General features: G+C 35.8%; 1 protein-coding gene across 1 annotated transcript in view; it reads right to left on the bottom strand.

Moving 5' to 3' along the window:
- rasa1a (RAS p21 protein activator (GTPase activating protein) 1a) overlaps positions 1-12,875 on the bottom strand; it is a 58,635-nt gene that overhangs the window by 26,823 nt on the left and 18,937 nt on the right. Inside the window, exon 2 of the mRNA XM_048189142.1 lies at positions 2,988-3,140. Within this exon, the coding sequence (XP_048045099.1) occupies positions 2,988-3,140 (153 nt within the window). The remainder of the gene's footprint in view (positions 1-2,987; positions 3,141-12,875) is intronic.

Below are 12,875 nucleotides of genomic sequence, written 5' to 3'. Positions count from 1 at the left end.
TTGTTTGTTTATTGCTTGTTTCTTTATAAATCCATCATTATGAGCTGAACAAGTTTGTTCATTATTGATATAAGACAGCATGTAACCTTTCCCTATAAATGCCAGTGTTTATCATTTAGAAATATGATGTTACTGCATTTCACTACTGCTCTAGCTCATGTACTAATCTAGCCTATACTCGAAACTTGGCATTGGGTACTGCAAAAATTGTTGGCTCTTATGCAGTGTCCTAACCAGACGCAATGCGATAAGATTCCAGTGACAAGCAATTTGTCTGTCCACACCAGACACAATGAGACTGCAAGACGCGACAAAAAACAAAAACACAGCCAATCAGAAGAGTGTATGGGCGGAGCTCTCTCTGCAAGCGCACTGCATTCACAACAAAACTGATAAGTATATAATCAAATTCATAAATATTACACCATTTTAACATTTTAAAAAATACATACTGAGTGCCTCAAACTGTCTTTGTCATAGAATACACTTGTTTGTTCATACCGAGTTGACAGTTTGAATGTTCTTGTTTGCTTTCATTTATTTTCAAGATCTGAGATGAATTATCCATTGTCACTTTCAGTATGGCTATAAAAGGTCAAACAAAATGATACTCAAACTCATATTGGATGCTTTTACCATTAAATAAAGCACATAAACAGAATCTGAGTGTTACGTGTTGAGATTGTTGCCTCCTCCCCTTTTGTTATTGGTTGTTGTTCTCCCCTTTGTTATTGGTTTCTTGTGTTTCCGCTCTCCGCTGTCTCTCTGTTGCAGGTACTGTGATTGGTCAAGTAATCTGTCCATCATGATGAATCGACATCCGATCATTACCGGGTACAGGATAAAGGACGCCGTGGAGAACGGAAGAGGAGAGAGTTTGGAGTGTCTGTTGCTCAATGCTGTGATTTAGTGGTGGTTCGCTTGCTTGTTTGCCTTCTTGAGTGTTTGATAGAGAGAATGTCTTATCTGATCTGAAAACTTCATCAGCCCGGAGATCAAAAAAGGAAAGTATGTCACGTGACTTACATCTTACAAACACGCAGGATTGACTCTGTCTAGACACATTAGGGAAGGAGCGGGTGCAACCTTGTGTAAGTTTTGTTTAATAGATAGTGAAGCTTTAGTTATGGCGTGAACGCCGAAGATTTCTTTATTTTCTGGTTTTGTTTTTAGTTAGTTTAGAGGGCGGGGGATTAGTTAGTGATTGTTTTGGTTTTGTTCTTTTCGTTTGTTTAGCGCCGCTCATTTTCTTTTTCTCCGTGGCTTGTTTCAATTTATTATAATTTCTTTGCTTTGTATATAGCTGTAAATAGGGATTTATTTTTGGTTGGTGTTTCCATTTGTGTAAACTTATATTCCTTTGTAAATAAAGCGAACCACTTTTTTTGCTACATTGTTTGTCCTTGTGTCACTCACCCACAGTACTTCCCAGAGACCAAGATTATAGGTTGTTTAAATTTTTATTATGTGCGTCTCCCTCATACCTCTACGCCACTAGGGGACGTAACACTGAGATTATCAAACATACTTTGTATGTTATTGTTCCAGCTGCAACATCGCAGAAATAGAAACCGTTTCTAAAATAGAATCGTCATGTATCGCTGTCGCGGCTGGTTAGGACAAAAACTCTGATTAACATGGAAAAGATACCTTTTATCCTGTCTTATGATTATTTGCTTGCATGTTTCTCATTTGTAATTTGTTAATAATAATAATAATTTGTTAGTAATTAATTTTTTTAACTGCCCCCTGAGCTCTCGACTATAATACAGTGCATAAAAAAAGTTCACACAGCTAATATAACCCTCAAATGGATCTTTACAAGATGTTCGTCATGCATGCTGCATGCATGCTTCGGATCATGTGAGTATAGTATTTATTTGGATGTTTACATTTGATTCTGAATGAGTTTGATGGTGCTCCGCGGCTAAAGCTAACATTACACACTGTTGGAGAGATTTATAAAGAATGAAGTTGTGTTTATGCATTATACAGACCGCAAGTGTTTAAAAATGAAAATAGCGAAGGCTCGTCTCCGTGAATACAGTAATAAACGATGGTAACTTTAACCACATTTAACAGTACATTAGCAACATGCTAACGAAACATTTATAAAGACAATTTACAAATATCACTAAAAATATCATGTAATCATGGATCATGTCAGTTATTATCGCTCCATCTGCCATTTTTCGCTATTATCCTTGCTTGCTTACCTAGTCTGATTATTCAGCTGTGCACAGATCCAGACGTTAATACTGCCTTGTGTAATGCCTTGAACATGAGCTGGCATATGCAAATATTGGGGGCATACATATTAATGATCCCAAATGTTACGTAACAGACAGTGTTATGTTGAGATTCGCCTGTTTTTCGGAGGTATTTTAAACAAATGAGATTTACCCAAGAAGGAGGAAACAATGGTGTTTGAGACTCACTGTATGTCTTTTCCATGCACTGAACTCGTTATTCAACTATGCCGAGGTAAATTCTATTTTTGATTCTAGGGCACCTTTAAATGTTTACTATCATTCCAAAGTTTGAGGTCAGCAAGTGCTGTTTTTTTTTTTAACTCTCTATTCATCAAAGAATCTTAAAAAAAAAAAAAAAATCACAGTTTCCACTATTCCACTACTAACTGTTTTCACAATTGTCTCTGTAATATTCTAGTCTATAGATAGGGCTTCAGTGCCACTATCCATGTAAGTCTAAGGTTGCTGTTGTTTGGCTGTTTTATAGTTTATCAGGTGAAAATCATAAGTCTGATCACTTAAAAAAGTAAAAACACACCTTTTCTCAAACAGGTTCACATGATTTGAGGCATCAATCTTGTCAATAGTAGATACAGTGCAGGACAATGTACGTTTAATAGTTAAAGACCATCGTCAAAGACAACCGTCTGCTTGATGGGACATACATTTTGTGAAATGTAATGGGGTTGTGTGCTCATTACAGTGAAACTATATGGTCCAGTCAGCACTGCTCACCTGAAGTGATTGACCACATTGGTCACGCTGAGAAAGGACAGTACGAAGGAGCCAGGCCGGCGGTCGCTTTCCCTGATGAGGTAGCTGCCCGGTGTCCGAGCCTGACGCAATCGCTCTTCTGCAATGGTTCTGTCCAACATTCCATGGTACCATCTGAAAGAAATCAAGCACAGATCAAGAAGTTAGTCAGCAATAAATCAGATTTTAGTGTCTTCCTTTATTCGGTCCATCAGCATCGATTTTAATGCAACCCTGAATGTTGGAAAATGCTGAAGTAGATTTTTTAAAGGCTCTTTTTTTGCCATGCTGACATAAGCCTATATTTAGTTGATGTTATTCCAAATCACCTTCCAGATTTGTGAAAAAGCTTTGCTATAATGCAGTAGCTCAGAGTCCTGCAGAGATTGCATTGGATTTTTTTTTTTTAGTTTTTTTTTTTTTTAAAGAAAAGCATGCATGCCACCCTCTCACTGCACAGAGATGTGACAGGGCTCCGGCGGCTGAATTTTTCTCTTGACAAAAACTCATGCGGAAATATTGAAAGTGAAATCTTGCTCTAAAAAGGTGCCTCAGCACAGCGAGAAATTTTAAAAAGCTTTTACTGCAGAGCCTCAGCCATTAAAAACATGCAGGTCTCTAAATTAAACAGTAGCTTTTCTAACAACACTGCTTAATGTTTCAGAGATTTTAGATCCCTGGAGAAGAAAAAAAATAACACTCATGTCTGATTTTAATGTTTTGCTACAGGGGGTCAAGACAGAATACAAAAGAGTAAAAGACAGAGCTGCCGTGTATTTAACCCTACAAATATTCAATTAACCATTGTGTCATGTTTACTTGGATCAGTGTTAATTTTGGCAGCCATTTTTGATTTAGTCTTAGTCTTTAACTTCAGACGAAAATGCTCCTTAGTCACATTTTAGTCATTTTAGTCTTTCATATTTTAGTCTAGTTTTATATGTAGTCTTTAGACAAAATAGTCATTATAATTTTTCTCTTTAGACCAATTCATTTAAGCTTATGAAAAATTTGAATCACGGTAACAGACTGTATTGACATTGCACTCTTAGCAATTGTGCAATTGTATATATCCTCTTTCAGTGGTTCTCAAACTTTCTAGTGTAGTACCCCCTGAGGGATTTAATATCCTTCCACTTAGACTGCAGTTACACATTTCCATTAAGGGACAATATTTGCATTCTTAAATCGATTTTTCCAGTGCATTTTTTTTACCTTTATAAATACCTTTGTAAAATAAATAATGCCTTAAATATATATATATTTTTTTTAATTCAATAAATACAATGATAATAAAAACGAAGTAATACTTTTAAATATTACATTAAAAATGTTACAAAAAATGATTCACTGCTTTAATGAGTGAATCAGAGTCATTCATTCTTTCAGTATCAAAGCAAGCGGCTGCATTTATGAATGGATCATTGAATCATTGACGATTCGTTCAAAACAGTGAAGAATACATTATATCCAAATGCTGCAGTTCTGCTGTGGCTTTCGTTGCAAAATAGGGCAAAAATACTGACAATACTGTTTAAAATGTTTGTTGAACTGTTGTATAAAATCAATATTCTGGATATTATATTATATTGGGGAAATATTCTTGCTGGTATAATATGATCAACATTAAAAACAGTAACTCGCAGAAGGGTATGTTTTTGTATCAAAGAGAGTTTTAATCTTAAATCTACATGCAGTCTGTGTCTATATTTGTTCTTCATGCTAGTAGTGCTAAAAGATAACGTTAGGCTATATTAGAGAACAGCACTAATGTAGCGCGATGCTGGCTTGTGTGGGTGCAGTCAGTTTTGACCGCGAAAGATGAGGTAATTTGATTGAATGTCGTGTATATACAACATTTTACCTGTTAGAAATACATGTTAAGTTTTCATGTTATTTTAAAGTGGAGAAGAATAAAATGAACGGCACTTTTCGCGTCAGTTTGAGAACCACTGCTGGATATCAGCCTTCATTTTGTTCCCAGATTTAGTCAGTAAACGAGCAGCGCAATATAGACCGACTGAATGACACTTTAAGTAGAAAATCTCAAATGAAGAGTGCTGAGCTTACTTGTGATCATCCACGCTTCATCTAGAGAGGGCTAGTGCGCGTGGTTGCCAGATAGCAAAGATTAAGTAAAACGTGTTCTTTTAACAGAAAAGCTCTGAAAGGGGGGTTTAAATTCTGGAAATCTGGCAACCGTAAGCGTGACCGCTCATAAAGACAGTCTGTAATGTTTTGTCTCCTTTATTCGACAAAAATAAAAAGTGATTCTGGTAAAGTTTTAGTCTTTTAGCCACATTTCAGTCTCGTCTTTTTTAGTCAACTATATTGCATGTGTAGTTTTAGTCAAGTTATCGTTAAATGACATTCATTGGTGTCGTCTCTCATCGCCTCGTCTTAATCATGGAAAAAAGGTCGTCAACGAACATTTTTCGTCATTGTTTGTCGTCAACGAAATTAACACTGACTTGGATGGATGGAGACTCCACATGAACCCACTGTAGCTTGTACTCAATTAATTAAAATTGAGTTTCGATTTCGAATTTGGCTTCCAAAGATTATGAAAGTAGGATAATCAAGCTAAAAATTATTTTGCCCCATTCTGTCCCTGTCCAGTGGTGCACTTTAATTTGACATGCAAATTAGTAAAATCATATAAAGTGACTTTTGTAAAGTAAGACATGCTTGATATTAAAGTGTTAGTTCACCCAAAAATGAAATTTCTGTCATTAATTACTCACTGTCATGTTGTTCCAAACTCGCAAGTCCTTCTTTCATATTCAGAACATAAATTAAGATATTTTGATGAAATCCAAAAGGGTTTTTTTATCCCCCACAGAAAGCAAGATAATTACTGTCATTAAATGTCTTTACTTTCTGGACCTTGAATGATGGTAATTACATTGCTTTCTATGGGGGATTAAAAAAACCCTCTTGGTATGACATGAGGGTGAGTACTTAATGACAGAAATTTAATTTTTGGGCGAAGTAACCCTTTAAAATGAGTTATTAAAAGTGCAAAAAAAGAACTCATGTTGTTCTTCAGGTGGCTTTCTGTGCGCACGCACGCTCCGAGATGGAGTGAAAGACGAACAAGCAAAGTGAACTTTGAGCTTCAGGTGTGCATTCTAAATGGTCAAATACATGCAAGAATTTGTCAAAATGCTGGGCTTGGCAAGTAGTTATGTAAACCTAGTCGGTTATCTTAAAGGTCCCGTTCTTCGTGATCCCATGTTTCAAACTTTAGTTAGTGTGTAATGTTGTTGTTAGAGTATAAATAAAATCTGTAAAATTTTAAAGCTCAAAGTTCAGTGCCAAGCGAGATATTTTATTTAACAGAAGTCGCCTACATCGAAAGGCCAGTTTGGACTACATCCCTCTACTTCCTTCTTTAATGACGTCACTAAAACAGGAATACACAAGAGTTGCGTTTGTAGAGTGTGTTTGTCGCCATGTCGTCGAAACGCTGTTATTTTCATCCCGCAGTCCAATCACCGGGTCTGATTCCGGCTCAAATTGATAGGGTCAAATTAAAGACATGTTTACAATAACACTGAGCGCATGCATCTCCACGTTATGGTAAGAGGCGTGACCTTTCCGGGCAAGGAGCGCTAAGCTGCTGTCGAATCACAACACAGGAACCGCTGGCACAATCAGAACTCGTTACGTATTTCTGAAGGAGGGACTTCATAGAACAAGGAAGTCATCAGCCCGTTTTTATGACAGTGGAAACAGCGGTATACAGATAAGTAAATTATGTGAAAAATACTGTGTTTTTTTACACGCGAAACATGAACACATGTTATATTGCACACTATAAACACAATCAAAGCTTAAAAAAAAAACACGAAAAATGGGACCTTTAAGTAAACTCATAAGGTTTTGGTCATATGGCTCACTCATAACTGTTAAATAATCGTGATTACGATTTTTACCATAATCAAGCAGCCTTAGTAGTTTGATTATAACTGTGTACATAAATCTTGGGCACATGTGCCACTTGAAGGAATGATCATGTAACATGCAGGCATTAAGGGTGAGAATGATTCATATTAATTGTAGCTTTTATTTTATATAGTCGTTTAAGAAACGTTGAATTCCTCTTGCAATAATCATTCCTCATCGTCTGCAGCCTGATTTATTTAGTTATTAGCTGTATGGAAGCCAAATACTCTAACTGGATTGCGCATTGTGGATAAAACTTAACTAAAAACAAACAAAACAAGTAAACCACTTTGCTTATCCAGTGGGTCCACTCACTTGTGCACAAGTATGTATGTAAATGTAGTTTGGTCTGCTTTCTTATGTGCTCTTAAAATAATACTTTGTCTAAATGAGATGTTACAGCAAGAAATGGTTTAAAATGAGGATCTCTACAAAATAAAATCATCTTGCAATACAGTAGACACACTGATATTAAATTCTGGCTGATACTGATTATAAGCATGCAGATATTCACCAATAAAATGCAAAACTATTTTATCTAATAAAATTAAAAACAAAACAAAACACTAAAAACTAGAATAACTTGTTTTAAATGCTACAAGTGAGTTTAGGCATCACAACACAATAAATGTACAGTATGAAAAATGGATTTTAATTTTGAGATTTGCTGAATTTAACACTGTTACTAAATCTAAATGTTAAAAAAATAAGCATACACAATATAATATTTGGGTAATAATTAAAAATACATATAAATAAAAACTGAAAAATCTTGCATCCTTAAATATAGTGAAAAAAAAAAAAAAAACACTATGTCAAAACGATTGCCCACTCCTGGAATAAACCATTCTCATCTGGTTTAATCATGATTTTGCATTTTCACTGTGGTTTAGGGTATAAGACAATATGTAACCTAACTCGTAAATTTTTTCCATAGAATGTTATTTATAATAGAATATAGATCAAAACATCCAAACTGTGAAAAGCTTCATGGTATGTATTCGCTTACACTGTTTAGACTCTGGCTGCACAGTTAATTTCATTCAGAAGCATAGGCCAATTAGCACTGCAAACATAGGTGAAAAATGCAAAATCAATTACAGCAGAACAGTCAGCACATAAATGTGTGTTGTTGATGTGGCAAAGAGGAAGTGATGACAGGTGAAGGAGGTGATAGATGAGAGTGAGACAGGAACAACTGTGATATTTTTGAGTCTTGCTCATGTTGAAATGTCACACTGACTGCAGAGAGCATGACATCATGTGGGTATGCAGCCCTCCCACACTCAAACTTATTGTATTCATGAGGAAGCATATGCACCAGAGAGTTTCATTTGTGCTGAATGTCACTTTTCTGTTTAGATTTTCTAAACTTTTGCTCAGTGTACAAGAGATGCTGCAGTTCAACATTTCTATTGTACTCTGTGTATAATAAAGTCCAAAAGAAATTTGGCAAACTGCTCATGGCAATGTGTCACCGAGGCACTGGATAGGTTTCTGATTTTGACAAAATGTTGTTTTTGTCTGTACAAACGGACTCCAAAATCTGTAAAGGGCCATTCACACAGAACACTGTTTTGTGGTTAAAAATGTGAGGTGTGGGTCAGTAAAATGGGGCGGGGGAAGCTCAAGAATAGTTTTTTTAAAAGTTGATCTTTTTAATTTGAGCGCAGTGGCGTAGCGGACAGGCACACAGGGCACCGCCCCCGATAACACTGGATAACACTTAAAAGAGAAATATCAGTGCAAACATAGTCAGGCCGACAGACAACAGTGCTTCCCACAGGTTTGAAATATACTTGCGGTGGTAGCCGGGCAAAAAATCCTCCTATTACCCACGTCACAAAAATCGTCTACTACATACGACAAACAAATAATGTGTGATTTTTAACAGTATTTTTATTTATTGAAATTAATTTTAATTACATAGCATATTACATTTAATTACATACTAATATTATGCATTATCATGCATTGTAAATGATGCAAAATTACAGCATTTAAATGGTTCACCTTTTCGTATGTTCTCCTTGCTGTCATATAGTGTCTCTCTCAGTGAATGGGACACAGATTTTACTAGTAAAATTTATAAAATGAATAATAAATGTGTCAAATAATGTTCTTAATCTTTTCTTCCTGTGGGGGAGACTACAATAATTTACTATGAATTAAATGGAAATCAAATTAAATACAATTTATTGTGTAACCAAAATACCAATAATGCCCAAAAGAAAAAGAAAAAACTTAGCGTGTGACTTTTAATTATAAACAAGCCTGAAATACACCAGGACTCTTATTTTGAAATGTCTGTACTATTGCAGGCTGATCCTTCAGATTCTTACAATCGTCTAAAACATTTTCTATAAAGGCCAGGAAGTAGACTCTGTAATAATTCATCAACTTGAGTTCATTAGCAATCACTTGGCATAAATCTGCGCTTTTCATTGATTGAGAATCACTTTGAAGCAGTCTGAGGCACTGTTGCGCGAGCTTGTAGAACGCGCAACAGCGCCGCCTTGTGACTTTGCAAAATATAGCACCCGTGGGAATGCTAGCGGGAGTAAACAGTTCTGACGCACACATAATGAGCAGGTACGAAATGACTAGTTATTCGATCGTGGATGGTTTCATTATCTTGCGCGGATATAAAAGTATAAGAGGATAAAAATAATAAACGCAAAAATGTGTCTCCAAATATACTTGGGCGGCCGTTATTATACGTGGGCGGCCTGCCCAAGTAAAGTCTATGTGTGGGAAGCACTGGACAAGTAGCCTTTACATAGAATAAAAATTCCAAAAAAACAAACTAAATAAATATACATTATATAAAAACGAATAAATAAAGTATAGCAACAAACTAAAACACAACAATTTAGACAATTTGGCTATACTGAACACTTGGATATGTGACTAAGCACAGATTTATCTAGGTTCACATTAATGATGGAGTGAGCGGCCATGTTAAATGGATAACATACCTTTTTAAATAATAAGTCATGTTTGAGGCTGCACGTCACCTTTTTGTGGTCATTCTTTACCCTCTGGAAATGTTCCAACACTTTGGATCTTCTGTCCGACATATTACCACATGGACCAAGGGTGAATTCTGAATGCTTAACAATTTAATTTATTTTAATATTTGCATGAATTAATATTTTTATGATTAAATAATATTATAATATTCATAATAATGTTTGTAATTATAACATTATATATCTGTGTTCCAAAAAAAAAAAAAAAGTGTCATGTCATTCTACCCCTGTGCAATATTTGTTTGCAAAGTCATACTAAGTTCAATGTAAATTATTTTTTTTTTCCAAGTGTTGTGTATTAAGCCTTCACTGTAAGTGACATGAAAAAAAAACCCTATTAAATTACAATTAGTTGTATGACAAATATTCATCAGCAAATATGTTGTGATCATGACAGTCCCAAGCTCAGTCCATAACACATAATCCGAAATGTAAAATGAGAAACGCACTTGGTCATGTAAACTATTGGCCCATTTTATCAACCACAGTGATATAGAGTGTAGGCGTAATTTGCACACTGCTGGCTTAACTAGGCTAAGTTCCTCTTCTCTCTATATTAATTTATTGAACAGACAGGCTCTATGAAGCAGTCCTTTGAGTAAAACTGCACCGTTAGCAGAAGGAGAGTCCCTCATAATTCCCAGAGGCTGCGTTTTCTTCTCAGCGGGACTGCCTCCCAGCTTTGTACGTTATAAAAATGACATCAGCAATACAAGGTTATTAGCACACTGGATAATGTGCTCTATTAAAACTTCTGTGGTCAGATGAATCACAGGCTCCTGAAAACACAGATGTGTGAACAGGATGAAGAGGCCTCGTCATCCTCAATATTGGCCATGACGAAGATGAGATGATGTATAAGCAAACACATAAGCAACAAAAGTCACACATTCTAGAGATCTGTTCACACCAACAACACTGCATTACTGTGGACTAGTGTTGTCAAAAGCACCAACCGCGATACCAAGTCGTTACTGAAGTTTTAAAAAAAATGTGATACTTTGAGTGCTGTGAAGCAGATTCCTCTGATTGGCCTTTGTGTTCATGCGCTCATCAGATTTGTCTGTGATTGGCTACAATGATCAACACAAGAAAGTCTTTGAATTTGAAAGCGTTGAATTTGAAAGAGTTGAAAGCGTAACTAAAATTACAATATTTAAATGGAATTTTTCTAGAGAAAACTAAGTACAATGGAAATTTATCATCAACTTTTAAATTGTTTGGATGCCAAGCGTCTTTTTTTTTTCCCCAGAGAATGACATCAGACTCAGTGTAAACTGGCCTTTAGGCTAGTGATTTCACCATTCTTCCTTCATAGCAGTAGAGTTCAGTTCCTGTGCCGACAACAAGGCCTATGGGTAAATAACAGATCCCTCTGCACATCCAGATGGGATATAGACAAGCACAGCCTTCATCCTCCTGAGGAATGCCTGATCGTGTCAGTGCTTGATCACTAGCTGGTGCCTTCAACGAATAGAAGCCATGAAGTCAAAATAGCAAATTACATCATAGTCTCTTTACCTTTCAGGAAATTGATGCTTGCATTAAAGGGATAGTTCACCCAAAAATGAAAATTTGATGTTTATCTGCTTACCCCCAGGGCATCCAAGGTGTAGGTGACTTTGTTTCTTCAGTAGAACACAAATGATGATTTTTAACTCCAACCGTTGCCGTCTGTCAGTCAAATAATGCTAGTGGATGGGAACTTCTACTATAACAGTAAATAAAACTTGCATAGACAAGTCCAAATTAAACCCTGCGGCTCTTGACGGCACATTGATGTCCTAAGACACGAAACGATCGGTTTGTGCGATAAACCGAACAGTATTTATATCATTTTTTAACTCTAATACATCACTATGTCCAACCGCATTCATCACTCGATTCGTTTGGTCTGATCGCGCTCTGACAGCGGCAGTGATGTCTCGCGCATATACTTCAATGAGAGCGAGACATCACTACCGTTGTCAGAGCGCGATCAGACCAAACGAATCGAGTGATGAATGCGGTTGGACATAGTGGTGTATTAGAGTTAAAAAATGATATAAATACTGTTCGGTTTATCGCACAAACCGATCGTTTCGTGTCTTAGGACATCAATGTGTCGTCACGAGCCACAGGGTTTAATTTGGACTTGTCTATGCAAGTTTTATTTACTGTTATAGTAGAAGTTCCCATCCACTAGCATTATTTGACTGACAGACGGCAACGGTTGGAGTTAAAAATCATCATTTGTGTTGTACTGAAGAAACAAAGTCACCTACATCTTGGATGCCCTGGGGGTAAGCAGATAAACATCAAATTTTCATTTTTGGGTGAACTATCCCTTTAAATTAGCTGACATTTGTACTGTGCCAAGCATCCACTGACTTGTGTAGTGTACTTGACAAAGAGCAGGTGAAAGTCTCATATCCTCTTTTGTGAGTATTAAGACTATGTAATGCTCTACACTGATGGCCTTTACTCAATGCAAAGACTGACGCGTTTTTGGTTTGCCACTTGGAACGAATGAAGGACGAAAAGTGATTTAAAAAGGAAACTCTGAATAAAACAAATATTTACAGAGCTATCTAAATTTCAGTTTCAATTTTTCTGGATTCAGATTTTTTTTTTTTTTTTTTACTTGAACAATTTAAAAAAAACAATTAAGTTAAAAAAAAAAATGCATTAAGGTGGGTTTTTCCTAAATTCTTTTATTTCAGAAATACAGTTTTAATGGTTTAAAAAAGAAACAAATTGTTTTAGAATAAAACGTATAATAAATTATTAATAGGCTAAAACTTTTATACTTTAATAATTTATTAAATTTCAATACAATTACAATAATAGGGCCCTATGAAATGTTTTTCAGAAATTCTGTCTAGTGTTTATTTGTCTAATTTATTATCAA

The sequence above is a fragment of the Megalobrama amblycephala genome, linkage group LG4 (assembly GCF_018812025.1).
Source record: "Megalobrama amblycephala isolate DHTTF-2021 linkage group LG4, ASM1881202v1, whole genome shotgun sequence".
NCBI lineage: Eukaryota > Metazoa > Chordata > Actinopteri > Cypriniformes > Xenocyprididae > Megalobrama > Megalobrama amblycephala.
The sequence above is the reverse complement of the archived record's forward strand: the minus strand, read 5'-3'. Positions and strand labels throughout refer to the sequence as shown.